General features: G+C 35.7%; 1 protein-coding gene across 1 annotated transcript; it reads left to right on the forward strand.

Moving 5' to 3' along the window:
- Nucleotides 1–470: 470 nt before the first annotated feature.
- Nucleotides 471–14,402, forward strand: LOC138707479 (coiled-coil domain-containing protein 170-like). Its single transcript, XM_069837391.1, has 4 exons — nt 471–503; nt 1,083–1,193; nt 5,363–5,488; nt 11,695–14,402. Exons 1-4 carry the CDS (start codon nt 471–473, stop codon nt 12,025–12,027), a joined length of 603 nt encoding a protein of 200 aa, XP_069693492.1. The 3' UTR covers nt 12,028–14,402.
- Nucleotides 14,403–19,618: the final 5,216 nt, after the last annotated feature.

Genomic DNA, 19,618 nt, shown 5'->3' on the forward strand with positions numbered 1-19,618 from the left:
TTGTTCTAACCTTATCTCCGCTGCGTAAAAATGCGTCCTTCCTCTCCAACGGCCTGAAGGAGACTGACCAACGCCCTGAAGGAGACTGGAAAAATAATAAATTCCAGCTTGTTGAGCAAGCAATTTAATGGAATGTTAGGGATATTTCAAGTGGTAGCCAAAGTTATCCAATGTTCCTTCCATCAAAACCCTTTTTCCTCCGATGCGCTTCTTACCTGTAATACTTTCAGTTTCCCGAAATTTATGCACTAATTTAGAAATTGTTTCACGAGCTGGAACCTTCACACAAGGAAATCTTCCTGCAAATAGTCCTTGAACTTGACGAACGACTTGTAGCCTACATAGGCTACATAAAAAGTCTGGACTTGAACACACGATATTCTAGATAAAATTTAAACTCAGACATATTACACAATTTTTTGAAGAAATACTGCACTCCGAATACACACACGTCTTGTTACAATGGCTGAATGACTCAAATTGACTGGGAACACTCCAAACCTGTGTGTTGTAGCCTACTAGGAAGCAGTACTGAGAAATCCCACCTAAGGCCGAAGTTAGATTGAAACATTCAGTATATGACAAATATGGGCCTACATTAATTTCATTTATTAGTTTGTTTCCAGACTTCCAGTGGCTAACGTGAACGATATACATCACTAGCTTGATCATTGTATGATAGGAAATTAGTAAACAATCACGATTTCCATTAGGTTGCTTCAAGATGCAAAATGCTTTAATGGTGGAGAATAGCTGGGTGTGATAATTGCCCCTTTGAACTGAGTCTTGTTATGAACTTTGTGTCAGTGTTCCGTAGGATTTTATCCAGAAACTTGTGTAATTACTTTCTGATTTGGTCAAGAATATGGTTGTATAATTTCTGAATTCTATTTGAACAATATTTTTGGGTAATATAATTTTTTTGTAGGCCTAGGGGCTACATGCGTTTTACAGAAAATGCTAGTAATGATATAATATAAGAATATTTTCTTTAAAGTAGAATCTATATTTAATGGAGATGAAGAAAAATTGAATGGTTATTTTATTCATTTGTGAACGATCATTTCATAAAAAAATTACAGATAACAGCTCTGGAACGTGGACGAAAAGTAGAAGAACTTCAAAAGAGGCTTGTTGAGTCGGAAATGCTTAGGACTCGGTATAATCGGAAAGTAGCTCTACTCAAGGATCAGGTGAGTTGCATGTATCACTTAAATTCAGTGGAAGAACAAGAATGTTATCTGTAAGAACTAGGGTTGCCAACCCTCCTGTATTTCCCGGAATTTTCCGTATTTGCCCGTAATTTTAACAGACTTCCGGTTGTCGTATTATGCTTCTTTTAGAGCATTTTTCTCTCTTATTTTTTGCACTACATAATTTTTTTATTCTAAACATTTGATTTTATCGTGAATTATGATAATTTATATGATAAATTTTGTTGTTCAAGACAGACATTGAAATGTACAACCTTTTTAGAAGATAATGCTTGTCAGAAATTGGTTTTAGTGCTTATGCCCTCAAAATCAAACCATGTTAATGTTTTTATTTTACTTGCTTATTTAACGACGCTGTCTCAACTACGAGGTTATTTAGCGTCGATGAGATTGGTGATAGCGAGATGGTATTTGGCGAAATGAGACCGAGGGTTCGCCATAGATTACCCAACATTTGCCTTACAGTTGGGGAAAACATCGGAAAAACGCAACCAGGTAATCAGTCTAAGCGGGAATCGAACCCGCGCCCGAGCGCAACACGGGATCGGCAGGCAAGTGAGCTACGACGGTGGTTACCTTAATGTTATACATTTGAAAAAACTGATGAATTTTGTTCTAATCTTGTCAAGTAGTAAATCTCATACAAAGAGGATGGTTTATCTCATGAACAATAATTGTACAGATTTTCGAAACAGGAGCAGGGCATATCTAATTAAATCACAGTTGCAAACTGCAGTCTAATTCAACTATTACGCGAGACAAAATCTGTCTCAAAATATTCTTAATTTAAGCTCAGCTGCCGAAGTGTAGAATAAAGTTGTTTTTAGTAAGTGAACCGAATAATTTGTCCATTTTCTATGTGAAATTTTGTCAATTCCGTAGTCTCCCGTATTTTCTTAAAAAAAAAAAAACAAAAAAAAAAGAAACAAAATTGGCAACCCTAGTAAGAACTGATGTTCTGCTTGCCAGAATGTAGTGCCGAGAATTGGCAGAAGTCTCTTAGGTTTAGTCATGTGCAACAGATAGGCCATAAAAGCCACATCTCCCATATTTTCTTATAGACCATTTTCAAGTTTTGTGAAAACATTATTTTCCCATGCACTTCTAAACTCCAAAATTTGTGTTTGCATTGTTCCCACAAGATGCTGTGTAACATCTTTTATTTAGAGAATATTCTTCAATAGCGTGTAATTATAATTAAGAAACTCAGACTGAAGTTTCATTTGGTAAAGAAGCTACCTTCAACAGTTTACACTTAATTGCAACATTTTATAACAAAATATTGCACAAGAATTGAAATGTGTATTTACTCACATCTGTGGCTAGTCGATAAAACTCTGATCATTTTGTTTTTGTTTTTTTTTTTTTAATTCCTACTTTTACACCGCGTGGCGTTATAACAGCTGTAGGTAAAACAGTAATTATGGTGCAAGCCCATGGGAATAATATATCTGTGAGTTTATCAATCTCACTTGAGATTTTGATTTATCTAGAGTAAATCAAAACTCGAATGGGATTTAATTGACTGTATTACGATTAGAAGAAAGTACAGTATATATGAAGATTAAAAGAAATAAAGTACTCTAATACAATAAAATATTAATTGACTTATTAAAATTATATTTCACTAATGTTAGCTACCGTTTGAACGGAGCCGCCATATTCAGTTAACTATCTAAGCGCTAAACAAATGACGACCGCAAAGCATGTTTTATAGTAACAACACAGTCTAGTATATACAGTCACGAAGCTCAATACGTAGGGAATATGCATCCATAGATAGTTGCTAACCACTAGGATCGCTACTATGGTCTCCATCACAGACAATGCGAAATAGTACCGGCACAGTCTTTTGTTTTTAGTACTCTCATCACCTCAAGCTTCGTGACTGTATGTACTAGTCTGTGATACTACCGGTCCCGTAAAGAATTTGCAGTTTGAAATGTTGGTACACAAAGAAACATATGTCAGAGAGGTGATAAAAACAGAAGAAAGTATATTATGAAGATTAGATGGAATAAAGTACTCTAATACAATAAAATAGGTATTAATTAATAAAATTCTATTTCACTAATGTTAACTTCATCAAATGTTCGAACGGAGTCGCCATTTTCCGTTGACTGTCTATGCGGAAAACAAATTACGATTGCAAAGTATGTTTTTAGTACCGTAAAGAATTTGCAGTTCGAAATGTTGGCAAAAAATTCATAACTGCTAGGGAAGTGATAAAAACAAATAAATGCTAGAGAAGTGATAAAAACAAACAAATGCTAAGGAAGTAATAAAATTGTAAGGATAAACAGCCACGATTGGTTGAAACACGTTCTTTCGTGTCATTTTGTTGGTCAAAATTAGTATGAAGTAGTAAAAGTGTATAGTACAATCTGCCGAAAAAAAAAAACATAAAATGATTATGATTGACCGTATGCATGTACATTCACTACTTTATCTGCATTATGTTTTATGAAGACTGAATCGAACTGTTTGCGACAGGTGGGAGCTAAAATTTTAGAAAGATCATTTCTAGAATTAATGTGATCTGTTGTACAATATTCACGTTCACCATGCGCTATACTTAGAAAAAGTAAAGATACTCTCAGCTTCATTATTATAACGCCGTTTCTAACGAAATGCCACTCTGTTGTATATTCATATCTAATTTAACATTTACGTTTCAGCATTTCTTTAATAAATGTTTCACATTCAGTTCACTAAATTAACTTAAACGTTAACAACACTATTTTTTTTATTTTATTGTTAAATCTAATAAAGTAAATGGAGATTAGGACAAGTACAATAAGATGGAAGAATATGTGCTTCATTTTGTGAACTTGCTCTACGTTTATTATTATGATGTACCGAAGTATATATGATATTTCCGTGCACATATCCTGCTTCATCATATGATAAAAGATGAGTGGAATGGAGAAAAATTCTCTTCGGCACCGGGATTTCAACCCTTGAACCTAGGTTTCCAGCTCTACGTGCTGATGCTCTATCCACTAAGCCACACTACGTTGCCAAGCTACGCATCCTAAAAATAGGCTATGTAGGCTTTCACGGCCGGTGTCTATGTGATGAAGGTTTTCCGAGCTGAGATGCCATGGTATATTGGTGTTGTTCCTACCAGATGTTTCGTCTGCTACTGCGGCAGACATCAGGTACCGGTACACCAAGGAGAACACTTCGCCCAAGTATACTCACTGATGATGTCTGCCGCAGTAGCACACGAAACGCCTTGTAGGAATAACGTCTAGTAGGGCATCTCAGCCCGGAAAACTTGTCATCATGGCTATGACATTAATTATAAAAAATTATAAAGTGAATTTCTCCTTATATCATATACAATTTTTAACGGAATAAATTAAACAAACGGTATTGCGATTTCTGAACGTTTTAATAACTGGTTCTGACAGACTGGTTAATTTCTACTATGTTTTAATGGAGTATTCAATCGATTTGAATACGTTTACCGTACCGAATACGATTCCCGCGATACTGTGTTTTCATGCAAATTTCAATACATATTCAAAACGATTTGAATACGGAAGCTGAAGTTTCGAAAGTATTATGTTGGTTAGCATGTCATCAACATATTAGCATGTTGATCATCCTGTAGGATTTAGCTTTAAATAGTGCTGAATGTTCTTAATGAGGTGCATGAAAACTCAATATTCTGTTTGTTAACGAAGAATAAAATTGTAATAATGGCTATTAGTAAAATACAAAATATTATGTATTATAACACAACTTTTCAACGTGCAAAATTGCGTTCGCTCTTGGTAAACCAGATGAGATCGTTCACGCGCTTAGCCTATTAAGGATGTTTTAAATACGATACGTGTTTCATGCAATTCAATCCGTATTGAATACGACCCAATCCAACGTTTTGTAGGTGTATCAACTTTGAAACTCAGATCATTTTGAATTCCCGTTTTTAAGGCAGATTCAAATCGATTTGAATACTCAATGAAAGCGTAGTAGCCTAATTATCTCATTTATGAAGACAAATTTGGATTAAATTGTTAGCACAAAGACATGAACTTGGGTCATCATTGATTATAGGCATACAAAATTTAATGATAAAGAAATTGAAGGGATTCTGAGGTTCAGGTTTTCAAGTAAGTAAGCTGCATTGATTATTGCAGGTGAGAACAACAAGTCAGACAGCAGAGCAAGAGCGCTCTCTCAATGACAACTCAATGCAGATGCTTCGTGATGAACTGAGCAGTGTTAAACAGACTTTGGCTGACTGCCAACGGAGGGAGAATTCTGTAAGACCCGTTTCAGATATTTCATAAATTGTTATGAGATATCTAATTAAAATTATATTTTCAGTAATTTAGGTAAGCACCTGCAGTAGCTACTGGGGATTTGGGTTTTGAAGTCTTGCAACTTTAAAAACCAAAGACAGAGTGAACCGTAAGTAATGTCATTAATTTGAGGAGGTTTTTTTTTTTTTTTTTTTTTTTTTTTTTTTTTTTTTTTTTTTTTCAAACAGAGAAGTTTCATAGAAGTTCGCTCATTTTTGCTACCTTATCAAGATAAAAGTTTTATATTGTAACTTTTGATCCAACAATGATGAGACTTTTATTTCAATAACAACCACATACCAGTCAACAATGTGTATTCCACTCAACACTGCAAAACAGTAGTCGTTATCGCACTCCACAGAACAACATTGACAACACACGTGAATTATTGACGAGAACAACAATGTATTCCTAATCTCAACTAATGTTCACAAAGCACTATTTACAAAGCAAAACTGTCAGTTCTCAGTTCGTTCGCCTTGGCTAGTTCTTCTAGCTTCACGATACGTCGAACCCCAATCTCCAAGGCTGGCTTGCTTGCTCGCTCGCTGCTGATTTACAAACTGACTGACTCGCGGCTCTTTCGCCCCTTTTCATTCATTAAAGCACACGTTCTGGAATGTACTGCGTCCCGAAGTTTCTACAACAATCGGCTCGCGTGGCTTTGCTAAATTTCCAGATATTCCCCCTTGTTCCTTCTGCCCCGCGGCACGCCGCAACTTCTCTCGCACTAGATGCGAGCGCAACTTCCCCGACGCGACCAGGACTTCCAACATGGCGCCACATTGCTCCCCCCTTAGGGCTGTTCGTCTCGGACAGTCCCTTGGTAGGCCGCTAAACGGTCCAAAGTTTAGGTCCTCCAGCTGATCCCTCCTTATGGTGGTGTGATCCCATACTGGGCTTGGCTGGGCGGCGATTACTCGTACTGCGTGGGCACCATCTGCTCTTCCATTTGGCCCTCTAAGGAGAGCCCGCTGGCCATGGGTTGGCCTTCGGCGTCCGTCAGGAACACTTCATCCTGACCAAGACGGAGTATACGGCGCCGGACGTCCACCGTCGCATCGAGTAACCGCATGGCGTCGAGTCTCAGGACGACGTCTTCAGTGATGTTGGCGACGAATACCCACATCTCCAATCTCCTCTTCCCCAAGGTCAGATCCAGGAAGACCTTTCGCCTGAAGCAGTACGTAGCTCGTATCGGCGCAGCGGCGTCCTCCCAGGTAGGCCACGCACAAAGTCTGGCCTGGCGATAGTGAGCATCGCCCCGGTGTCCACCAGTACTCTGCATGGACGACCTTTTATCCGTCCTTAGCAATCAGCCCATCGTCACATGTTCTGATGACTGGCTTCAGAATTAACCGAGGGGACAGTGATGACGGCACCGACGTGCCCCTCCTCGCATCGGCCCCTCTCTCTCTTGCCTGTAGCCAGATCGGTGGCAGTCCCTCCATAAGAGCCTAGGTTCACCGCAGGACCAGCAGTGGGCACCCCTCCTCTCTTCACTCAGGTGACTTCTGTTGGCTCTCCTCGACGTCGGCCACTTCTCTCTCTTGCCTGTGGCTAGATCGGTCGCAGTCCCTCCTCAAGTGTCCCGGTCTGCTGCAGGACCAGCAGGTGGGCACCCCCTCGTCTCTGTCACTCAGGTGACTTCTGTTGGCTCCCCTCGACGTCGGCCACTTCTCTCTCTTCCCTGTGGCCAGATCGGTCGCAGTCCCTCCTCAAGTGCCCCGGTCTGCTGCAGAAGGTGGGCACTCGTCGTCGCCGCCGCTCCGGTGACTGTAGGATTGAAAGAATTTTAGTTTTGTCCTTTAGATGTGCAGAGCGTCGATCCTAACAAATGCAACATATTAAAATTCCTGTTCAGAACGAAAAGATACATTTGCTGAGATCAAATTTCAGCACTTTTAAAGAACAAAACTAAAATTCTTATCATTTATTATCATTATACATTGCTCTCTTAAATTGGCTGGGAACATTGGGAACAAATTCAGTAGCTTTCCTAAAATACGCCATGAAATGTTTCATATAAAATAATTTTTTTCTTGAAAACTAAGTAAGATCGAGCGAAATTGAACTAAGCTTCTTAGTTTGAAATATCTCAAAGAATTAATACATTACTTGCGATTCATTCTGTATATACTTATATTGAATACACATTTTAAAGTAGCTTAAACTTTTGTGAGGATCTTTAAAGTTTTAACATTAAAAGTTCCCAGTTGCATGATTGCCTGCATGATAACCATGTAATCATTACACAGTAGCATATTATACGGTAGTATATTGTTCTGACGTGTTTATGTTTTAAAGCCTCAATGTTAGATATCCAAGAACTGAATAAATGAACATAATGTTATTGTTGAAGTGAACCATGCATATGCAAATGATATACACATTATGTGCTTTCTTTATTGGTGCAGGTAGTGGTCTTTGTAAACTCCACAAGAGTTGCTTTCAGCTGAAGGTTTATCTATAGTAATGTCATGAGATGTCTGAGATTTATCTGGGAAATCTCAGACCTCGAGTGACATTTATTAGGACTATTTCGTGAATAAAATAAAAATGTAAATAATATAGTCCTAAAATTCGATCACAAAATGTTAAGAATTATATATTAACGAATACTTAACCTATTCAGACATTGTGAAGTTGAAATACTCGTAGATGAATATCGATTACTGCAATAAAGAAATTCGATGTTATTATTCAGTAATGCCAATTGCGAAAAGCGAAATATAGGTTTAACAATGTTAATTACATGTACTGCACTTTTATCTTATTATTATAACATAAATACATTTTCATTATCTGCTGAAATCATAATTTAATTTAACAGTAACAGTGGGGACAGCTATATACCCACCAATGCTTATGTATTCACAGCGAGACATGTTGCTACACAGTGAAGCCATCTGTGTATAGATAGGCCTAATTAAAACACGAATTTTATTACGCCATGCGGAAGGCAGTTTGATCAAAGACCTTATTATGCAAGGTCTTTGGGTTTGATAATATTATCACAGTATAAGAAGAATCAGTAGGGACAACTCTTGTCGACACCTTTGATGATGTTGGTACTAAATTCAAGCTCAGTAAGGTCTAGTTCTCAATGAATCCAACTATGTCGCTAGTATCAAACCACTATCAAAATATTAGTCAAATATTTATTTATTTATTTATTTATTTATTTATTTATTTATTTATTTATTTATTTATTTATTTATTTATTTTATTGGTCAGTAATACGAATAATCTTGTATGTATATTATCTATCATTAATATTATGTCGCTAGGAAGTCAAAATACTTATATCCATTGTTGACGTTTATGTTCGTACTACACCGCAACGGACGCCATGATGTATTATGTTGTACTTGGATCAATTTTACCAACATAAGCCTCAAACAGTGACTTGAACGTTAGCGTCAATTAGTGAATATTTTCATGATGATTGCATACGGAAGTAATTATTATTATGGTTATATTGCCATTACTTTGCCTCATGTCTTTAAAATTATTAAAAGATGAGTAATTAATGTTTTCAGTTAACATTATATTATGCCAGCCCTGTCGTAGATGGAGATCCATCTGGTGGAGGTACCAGGTAATACACCCGGTTTCGTGACATGCGCACTCAGAATTTGTTCCCACGAAATGGCTTAGGTGTCTTTACTCTATGTTCTCTATACTGTGATATTATGCTATGATGTTACTGGTTGAGTGGAAGAGAAGGCCGAACGGCCTTAACTGTCCCAGTGAAAATAAACCATCATTATTATTATTATTGTTATTATTATTATTATTATTATTATTATTATTATTATTATTATTATTATTATTATTATTATTATATAAATTTGAACAGCTGACTTTCTATTAATTATTGTTTAATTTCATTCACAAACTACAAATTTTATAGGCTACATTATTATAGGTTAAGTTACTCGTACCTGTGGGAGCAGGACCAATCTCAGCTGTGCCTTATTTCGATCGTTACTTACAATCAGTACTACACGAAAGCATTTTTATAGCTCGACAAACGCATTCTCGCTGTAGTGTGTAACGGAACTAAAGCTGCATCTATACAGTTCAATATTCCAAACGCGTATCCATGCAATCTGGGAAGAGTATTGAAAGAATCAAGTATAAAAGGTTCGTTCGATTAAGATGCATGAAGATTTTGTATCTGCATGGTGCGCCGTTTTGAACGTCGTCTTGACTGCGTAAATATATTAATTAATATTAAATATCAATCTTACATTCATTGCTTTAAAGTTGAAAGAAAAGTTTAACCGTGTAGTTGCATCTTAATGTATTCATCATCATCTATTTACGGGGAAACAGTTGGCGACAACGACTAAACAAACGAAAAACCATGCGATAAATTGATAGCGATAAATCTAGCTGCAACAATTATCGCAAAGTGTGACTATGATTGGTTGGAATTCAAAATTTCATTACAATTCATTGGTCGAAAATGGAATCACGTCATATAAGCGAAATAGTCATTTAGATATTTGTAATGGTATTCCATTGTAAACAACGTTTGATTATCTACGAGTATTCAAGTTATCGGTACCTATTACATATTTTTTGATTCTAGGTCCGAATACACTAAACTCTATTCCATCTGTGTTTATAAGAAAAGAAAAATATTAGGATTGTGCTTCGGCCGTGTTGGGTCATCTGTACTCGCCGAATATTATAATTTTCTTTTGTCCAATAGCAGGACTCTTAACTTGTCGTTAATCGCCCAGACTATATATGAGGGGACTCATATAATTATGTCGCTAGTGCCAGGAAGCATAGACGACTTGATTCGTAAGAGACCATTCAGAGCCCACCATAGGCGGTGGGTCTGTATTACAATATTGTAATGAGTAATGATGGAATATTCTTGGGATGTCGCAAGGAAACGGGTGCATCCAAAAAAAAAAAAAAAAAAAACCGCTGTGTTGCCTTGAACCCGGGCTAGCCCAACACATGTTATAAATTCAGGTTAGAGCGGGATTTGAACCTGGCTTCCTGGACATTTCATTCGCATTGAACTGGTATTTTTGTACATAACATTATAAGGTCTCCTGTATTATTGTATAGCGCTGTCATCTATAACCGAGCAAAGCAATTTATTACAACATAGCAGTAGCATGATCACAGTAAATGTGGAATCTGGCCTCAATGATCTACCAGATCAACTTCCTTCAAATTTTCACTCACAAACAACTGAAAATTAATTTTATCCCAAACTTTATGTATTATGTTAGTAACAGTCACAGAATTCGTTACGCGCATTTTTATTTTCTTCCGCTTTTAACAGTAATAGGTATTAATTAATTTTGCCTTAAAATTTTTGCATTAAGTTAGCAATAGTCACAGAATTAAAAACGCACATTTTTATTTTATTTCGCATTTAATAGCAATGACAAATAATTTTGCCTCATACTTTATGCATTAAATTAGCTATAGTCACAGTAACAGTAATGTACATTTTTATTTTATTTCGCGTTTTATAGCAATAACAATTAATTTTTTCCCTCAAACTTTATGCATTAATTTAGATACCTATATAATCACAAAATTAGTAACACGTATGTACTTGCATTTTCTTTCGCTTTTGATAGTAATACTAAATACATTAAATTAACTATAGTAACAGATCTAGTAAAGCAAATTATTATTTTCTTTCGCTTTTAATAGTGATACCAATTAATTTTGCATCAAACTGTATGTATTAAGTTAGCTGTAGTCACAAAATACATTTCTCTTTTCTCTCGCTTCTAATAGTAAAACCAGTTCATTTTGCCTTAAATTTTATGCGTTAAGTTAGCTGTGGTCACAGACTTAGTAACACAAATTTTTATTTTCTTTCGTTTTCAATAGTGATCCTAATTAATTTTGCATCAACCTGCATGCATTATGTTAGGTATAGTCACAGAATTAGTAACGCACATGTTTATTTTCTTTCGCGTTTGTTTATTCAACTCTCCAAAGACAGGTAGGAACCTCATAAGGGACGCAAATGAGGTATCACTAATGAGGAAACTAAGCCAGAATATAATGAGGTAGGGCTTTTAATAGTAGACCTAATACTAATTAATATGGCCTTAATTTTATGTATTAAGTTAGCTATGGTAACACGATTAGTAACGCACACTTTAATTTTTTTTCAGTTACTGAGTTTCCGTACATCAGTGGGCAAACTTCTAGGAGTGGATGGAGGTCTGCCAGATTATGAGTTGATATCTAGACTACAGAAATTGGTGCATGCTCATCGAGACTTCACTCTGGTGTCACGACGTTATGATGATCCACTTCTCCTACGAAATAGCCCTCCAGTTGGTGGTACTAGAACTCCCATGATGTTGGGTCCAAGTCCTGGAGGTACTCGAACGCCCAGATATGACGATTCAGGATTTGTTGACCCACCTGATCTCAGCACTTTGGATGACAGTGACGAAGTAAATGGCATTTACAATAAACGACCCATCCGGACGTCCACGTGATAGCAGTTCTTGGAAACTATATTGAACGATGTTTTTAAGTCAGAGTGTTTATTTATTTCAGTGCGCTTTTACTCTTCATTCAGTTATGTATATTGAGATGGCGTTTATTTACTGTATTTTTTTGTAATAAATATTCATTACCGGTATTTAAAAAGTCACAAATCGAAATTTTCACAAATCTGTCCTATAGTGACTGATTTTTCTAGTCGAAACATAAATAATATATAAAATATTCTCAGACGATTGAAAATGGAATATTTAAGTATAATTACATAACAAAAATGAATTATAACCGCAATCGAAATGTTATTGCACATGGCATAGTGGTGGAGAAAAGTTGAAAGTTGCAATGTGTTGAACAGTCTGGAAGTTAAAAGCTTCAGACATACAAACACTTTTAGGCCCGTAACAGACTACAACGAGAACTATGAACTATGTAATATGTGTGGAGACAGCTAGCAATCCATATCCCTTCACACCACTGCGAGAAATATGTTGCTACACAGTGGAGCCATCTCTGTGTAGATAATTAAAACACGAATTTTATTACGTCATACGGAAATGAGTTCATCAAAGATATTATAGGTATTTGGATGTGATATGCGCTGACAGAAATAAAGTTACATAAATTTGAACATCTGACTTTCTATTAATTCTTCAAATTAATTCACGTAATATAAATGTTATAGGCTACAATTATTATGTTAGGTTACCTGTGGGAGCGGGAAATACAGATGGTGTTTTCAAAAAATCACTAGCCGACCAATATCAGTTATGGCTTATTTTGAGCGTTACTCCGTGCTAAAGGAGAGCATTTTCCATAGCTCGACAAACGCATTACATACTAGTATTTATTCGCTGTAGTGTGTTACGGGCCTTATTCTATGTAGACTGACGTTCAAAGATATCTGACCTCACTAATCGATAGTTTTCGATAACTTGTTCGTGTAAGTGTCTACGTCTATGAAGAGATGTCGAAGATAACAGTCAGTGTCGCCAATAGTACATAAAATATAACCGCATTATAAAATTCAAAAGTTCATCCCCCTCTAATGATTGTGTAAAAACATTAGATTTAGCGGGAAACCGCTGATAATGCCAATTATGAGAATAATTTATACTTAATCTACATAGACATTCTCTCAAATACTTTTTCACCCGTTTCAATAATAGAATCACCTATTGAGAAATAGAGGAACTATTTGAAGATTTATCAATTTCTTATATCTTTGGTTCTGACTTATCCCGTGGGTAGAAAGTTCGCTTACACGATCATAAAATTGTAGGTCAGATACCTTTGAACGTCAGTGTACAAAAATAGCATATTCAGGTTTGAGTATGTCTGAATATGACGTAACGTAAATTATTTCACTTACAGTATTTAAATTATTGTCTTATATTTAACATTATAAATTCTTGTCTAATGTTTTATCATTAGTTGAGTAACTGTGCCTTTTTTAACGAACGTACAAGTGTATAGTACTCTACATAAAAATTATTGGATTAAGTCGCAGAATTAAACAAAATTAAAACATGACATGATTCTATCGGGTTAATAGGTATGTTTAATTAAATTAGAAGTTGACTCTAGAGTTAATAATTGGTTTCAATAGAACCACAGATAGATACGAGTACATTGTTACTTTCGTATATTTATAGTGGAGTATGATGATAAAAAATAAAAACATTAATAGTGTCATTAAAATAAAAGAATAGTAGCTATTCCTAATTAATTAATCAATAATTTCATTCGGTTTTGTACAATATTTTATTTTTTGTTGTTATTCAGTAAATAATGTAACAGCATTATTTCACAACTACATATACACCGTGTCCTGCTTAGAGGGATCGAGAAATAAGTGATAATTTCAAGTCTAAATAATGGTTTATTGAAATATCTTTTTACATAACTAGATGTAAAAACTCTCAGAGTTTCGGACAGTGATCAATGCAACTCGCTTTGTGCGCCTAAACTTCTGCAACATGTCCAGAAACACATTTCCTGTGACTGTAACTTCTACGAAGAAGAAGAATTTATCAAATGATGGGTTCTTCTGCTAACCATAGGACGCATTGAACTTCCTGTTGTGATGTTCACATGTTTACCATAGCGTGTTCTCCTGCAAAATGGCGCCAAGCTTGTTTTAGTGCCCTAGCAAAAACAAACGAAAGTTGCGCATAAACAAACGAAAATTAGGGATGCCGTCGTTTTTAAACTTCGTTGCATAAATGTGGACAGTTTCTGTATCTTGTCAGATGTAAATCGCAACGATATATTTGTCTGATTTTAAGTGGTGAGCATTTATTTCTCGATCCCTCTAAGAGGGACATGGTATATTTAAATGCTGTCTTTTGTAATATTAATTTTGTTTGACAAGTTCACAATCATTGTTATGAATTCACAAAGCCTTTCACATTGTAAACTACATTTAGTTCAAAATGCGTTAATATTGGAAGTTATGTTAAATCTGTATTTCGTGTAACTATGGCCAACATATATCCGCATTCCACTGCCTAATCTTAATCCTGAATGAGGTTGCAATTACAGGAGGCTGGTTGATAACCTCTCTGCGAGGAAGTTATATTACATACATACATACATACATACATACATACATACATACATACATACATACATACATACATACATACATACATACATACATACATGTTATGTTTATTTAACGACGCTCACAACTGCAGAGGTTATATCAGCGTCGCCGGATGTGCCGGAATTTTGTCCCGCAGGAATTCCTTTACATGCCAGTAAATCTACTGACATGAGCCTGTCGCATTTAAGCACACTTAAATGCCATCGACCTGGTCCGGGATAGAACCCGCAACCTTGGGCATAGAAGGCCAGCGCTATACCAACTCGCCAACCAGGTCGACTAACATACATACATACATACATACATACATACATACATACATACATACATACATACATACATACAGCTTGATTCAGGGATTTTGGCCCCTGCAAAAGTACGTAGATAATCTAAGAGCGAGTTACTTATCACTACTGGCGGGCTGGGTTACACAGGTCAGGCAGCATAGTCATAACACTTAACATTTCTTCTTAAAGGAGTAGGGTTTAAGAAGGGCGCGTCAGCTACTATGGCTATTTGCGCCCTTATCTAAAATTCTTAATATAACAAATACATAAATAAGATAACAATCAGAGTGCTAAAAGAACTAAACAGCGTTGTCACCATAAAACGAGGCACACATATTTCTTATCATGTCGCGGTACACTTCGTCTTAAAAACACAATATTCTTCCACACGTCCCGTTACTAACCACTACGTCTGTTGACTAAACAATGTCATGATGACATATTTTCTTGACATAAGAGTCTCTCAGCTTCGAGCATAGATATTATTTTCATTCTTCCTCTTCCCTCTTCTCCTCCTACGCACATTCGTGATTAAATTTCTTTCTTATGATGCAACACACAGCTCACTCACTAGCCAAACAACCAATGATAGGGGCCATTTAGGATTGGGGCCATTAACACTGAATCGAGCTGTGCATGCATTCATACATACATACATACATACATACATACATACATACATACATACATACATACATACATACATACATACAAAAGTGTACTGTCCACGTACAGGTCTTTCATTGAAAATCCAGCATTCTCCAATCTTTCCTTATATATAAGTTATTTTTATTCCTCGAAGAAATTACTGATATAAACGAACTTATTAGTAATGAATGGTGTCGGAACATATTAAAATGACCAAACTTGTGATGCTAATGATTGCAATGATCATGTTAGTAGGTACTGTCATAATATAATAGTGCAATTTAAATTATACAGCAAAAGCCAGATATTAAACTGGAAAGTAGTGAGTTAAAAGTACGAGTGTAATGAAAAAAGTTATATATCTTGATTACACAACTTTTAACACTGTATCACTTCGGAATATGTATGATAAGAACTTTCTTGTGTGAAATTTTAACGTACCTTGTTAACATCGCTAAGATCGCGAAGATGACCGAAAATAGGTCGAAACATGTTAACAAGGTACGTTAAAATTTAACACAAGAAAGTTCTTATCATACATATTCCGAAAAAAAGTTAAATGGCTTAATGTTGATGTTGAGTGATTAAACAGTTTTGCTTCATCTATTTTTTATGGGGCGGAAACCAATACTGTAGCAATTCAGCAAAGATTAACCGTGAGACAAATATTTCTAAAACACAATAATCCCTTCTTATCCGCGGAATCTGTATCCGTGGTTTCAGTTATTAGCGGTTAACCTCGGCTTCATTTTGTTACGTATTAGCGCCTGCCATCTTATTCTGAAGAGTTTTATAGAGAATATAGAATTTAATTACACTCTGTATTAAGTGACCGTAATAAAATCAATCACCAGCACTGTGCTTAGTGGAAATACTTCCACTATTTACTTTTCATTATCCAGACACGTACTGCAATAACAAAGTAGGCCTAGTAATGTTTTTAACTGTAAAATGCAGAAGTTGGACACTTGGAAAGAATCGCCAAATCTGATTCATTAAAAGTTACTTTCAAACGAGAGAGACGATGTGCACTAATATTTAGGCTACAAGTGTAATAATGGGCAATGCATTTATTATTAATTATATTATTATTATTATTATTATTATTATTATTATTATTATTATTATTATTATTATTATTATTATTATTATTATTATTATTATAGTATTACTTGCTTCTCATAATGTCTTATTTATATTTGTTCAATAAACTTTATTACAGGTATGTATGTTAACGAAAAGAAACTTATTTACCTATAGGGGATTCGCTATTGTCTGCGGTTTCACATATCCACAGTAGGTTTTGGAAAGTATCTCCCGTTGATACGGGGGATTACTGGAACATGTGTAGATTACTTTATACTATTATCTTCATTTTTCTTTATTTAGGACAGCATTGCAGGGATAATTTATTGTAACATGCTCGACCAGTAGGTCTACCTACTCAACCAGGTAGAGGTATTGCAGCCGGAAATAATTTTGCAACAAGACGGAGTGTCCCACAGTGGTCTAATGATGTTTGGGGATATTCTCAATATATACATGTATTTCCTAGGGAGATGGATAGGCCGCGTTGGACCAATCATCTGGACTCCGCGCTCTTCTGATGTCACCCTCTTGAATTTTTTACTTTGGGTACGTCAAGGATTGTGTAATATACCAAATCCTTGTTCAAAATCTTGTTACCCTTCGCAGAAGGCTAATGAAGCTATGGAAATTGTTGATATTGTTATGTAACCATAATTTAAAACACTTTACAAACTTTTTCTATTGGTCTTGTTGTTTTCATTTGATTAAATTGTGCGAGTTGTAGAACATTCTGAAAAAAAAAAAAATATATATATATATATATATATATATATATATATATATATATATAATGGTAACGGACTTTGGGCACACGGTATATAATAGCCATGATATGGGTGTTTTTACATAAAGAATATTCATTTAATATTTTAATTATTTAGAACGATATTTTAAACTGTTTGCTTAAAGCTAAATACGATTCAAGAATATGAAATAACACGTTGCACGATGTATAAAATAGTATAACAATTATTATTCTTAAGTGTCGATTGATTCTCACTCTGGCCATTTTTTTTTCGTTCACAGTTTTAAAACTGACTCATGGAGACTGAATTTTAAGGGAAAGAAATGTCGTTAACGGAAGTGCTTTCCGACTTACAAGTATTAAAAAATTCTCCATGCTAGGTGATTGGCCTTACGATGGGTTCTAAAGTGACGGGATTGCCAATTTCTGGCCACTGGACTATCCTAGCTATTGGCTTCACAGCAGCAGAAATGAAATTTTTAAGGAAAATAGCTAATTGCACATGACAGGATCACAAAAATGTAATGTAGACGTTGACCATTTTTGATAAAAGTTAATAAAGCAAAACATGTACGTACAAAAACAAGCTGAGAGTTCCACAATTAATTCCTAAATAGAGATCATAAGGCAGAAGAAATTAAGGACGCTTCCGGAAAGGCTTATGGATCACTGAGTAGTAACCGACCATATGGCCCATTTCTTTGATAATTCGATGGTGATGGAAAAAGTCGTGGATTCCTATAATTATTTATTATAATCAATTTCGGACAAATTTATCATATTTCACGTAAAAACTCTTCTCTCCTACCATTCTGTTGCAATAAAGAGAAAGTTCCTACAATGCGTTTGGAAAGTCGCTGTGCACTTATTACGGATGTAGATGAGGTTGTATTGTATTGTATTGTATTGTATTTATTAATATTCCATAGTATTCATACTTGCTTACAGCTAGAATATGCAACAAGTCAAAAAACTTAATACTATTGTAACTTTTTATACAAATCAATAATGTAATTTTATTGTTTCAACAATAGTCACTTCCAATAATTTAGTTTAAACTCTTCCGTCAACAATGGGATTTCCACTCCACACAGTATTCGTTATTGCACTCCACAGACGACAATGACAATTTACTTGGATTATTGACACCAACAATGAACTGTTGATCTTAACTAATGTTCATAAAGCACTATTTACAAAACAGAACTGTCACTTCTCAGTTCACAGTTCGTTTGCCTTGGCTAGTTCTTCTACCTCCGTCACTCGAGTTCACAGTATCTCGAACCCCAGACCTTCGGAGACAGTCCACTGAACTTCGAACTTAGGTCCCCCAACTGCTGTCCACTGCACTCAAACTCAGGACTTCGGACGCTCACTCAGCTGCGGACACACTCAAGTCGAACTCCGGTCTCGAAGTTGGCTTGACTGCTACACAAGACTGGCTGGCTTGCTGTCCAACGATTACAACAACAACTGCTCAAGTTCACTCGCGTGTTGTATTTATAACTAAATCATAGTTTCTGAAGAGTACGATTTTGCGAGAAATCGACAGATGCGTAGAAGATGATGCCTATCCAGACCTCTCTGGATTTCTCCCCTCAGTCACCAGCTGCTTACTTCCCCCTCTCTCCCGCGTCCCAGCATGCCGCCGTTTCTCCTCTCCTCTCCACGCCGCGCGCCGCCCCCAGTGCTCCGTGGAGCCCGTGTCGACTCCCGTGCGACTCTTGCGGGACGCGTGTTCTAGTCTCGATGTGGCTGTCACACTATTATAAAATCTTAATTTATAGTCACAGTCTAGATGAAATATATACAGACGAGATTTACAATATAGTCTACTAGTACAACACATTAGTTTTAGTATCAATTTCATGAACTGTTATTGAATGTCATGAATTCACCTACAGAATAGAAGGCGTGAGAAATTAGGTACTTCTTTAATTTGGCCCTAAATAATTTTATGTTTTGAGTTTCATTTTTATATCGATTATTATTATTATTATTGTTATTATTATTATTCTTATTATTATTATTCTTCTTCTTCTTATTATTATTATTATTATTGTTATCCAAATATTGAAACCCTATTTTACCTTTGGTATATTAGGGTTGTAGTTTGTTACATGTGAAATACATTATGTAGTGATAATACACAATTTTAAAGAATTAATAGTAGGTCTGAGTCATAGTTACAATATAAATACACTAATTAA

This window comes from Periplaneta americana, chromosome 1, assembly GCF_040183065.1.
Source record: "Periplaneta americana isolate PAMFEO1 chromosome 1, P.americana_PAMFEO1_priV1, whole genome shotgun sequence".
Taxonomy (NCBI): Eukaryota; Metazoa; Arthropoda; class Insecta; order Blattodea; family Blattidae; genus Periplaneta; species Periplaneta americana.

What these genes read in the sequence shown, in the direction of transcription:
- LOC138707479 (XM_069837391.1), top strand. Translation starts at nt 471, where the DNA reads ATGACTCAAATTGACTGGGAACACTCCAAACCT. An exon ending in ACTGGGAACACTCCAAACCT is followed by an intron (nt 504 to 1,082) that starts GTGTGTTGTAGC and finishes AAAAAATTACAG; the next exon opens with ATAACAGCTCTGGAACGTGG. An exon ending in TAGCTCTACTCAAGGATCAG is followed by an intron (nt 1,194 to 5,362) that starts GTGAGTTGCATG and finishes TGATTATTGCAG; the next exon opens with GTGAGAACAACAAGTCAGAC.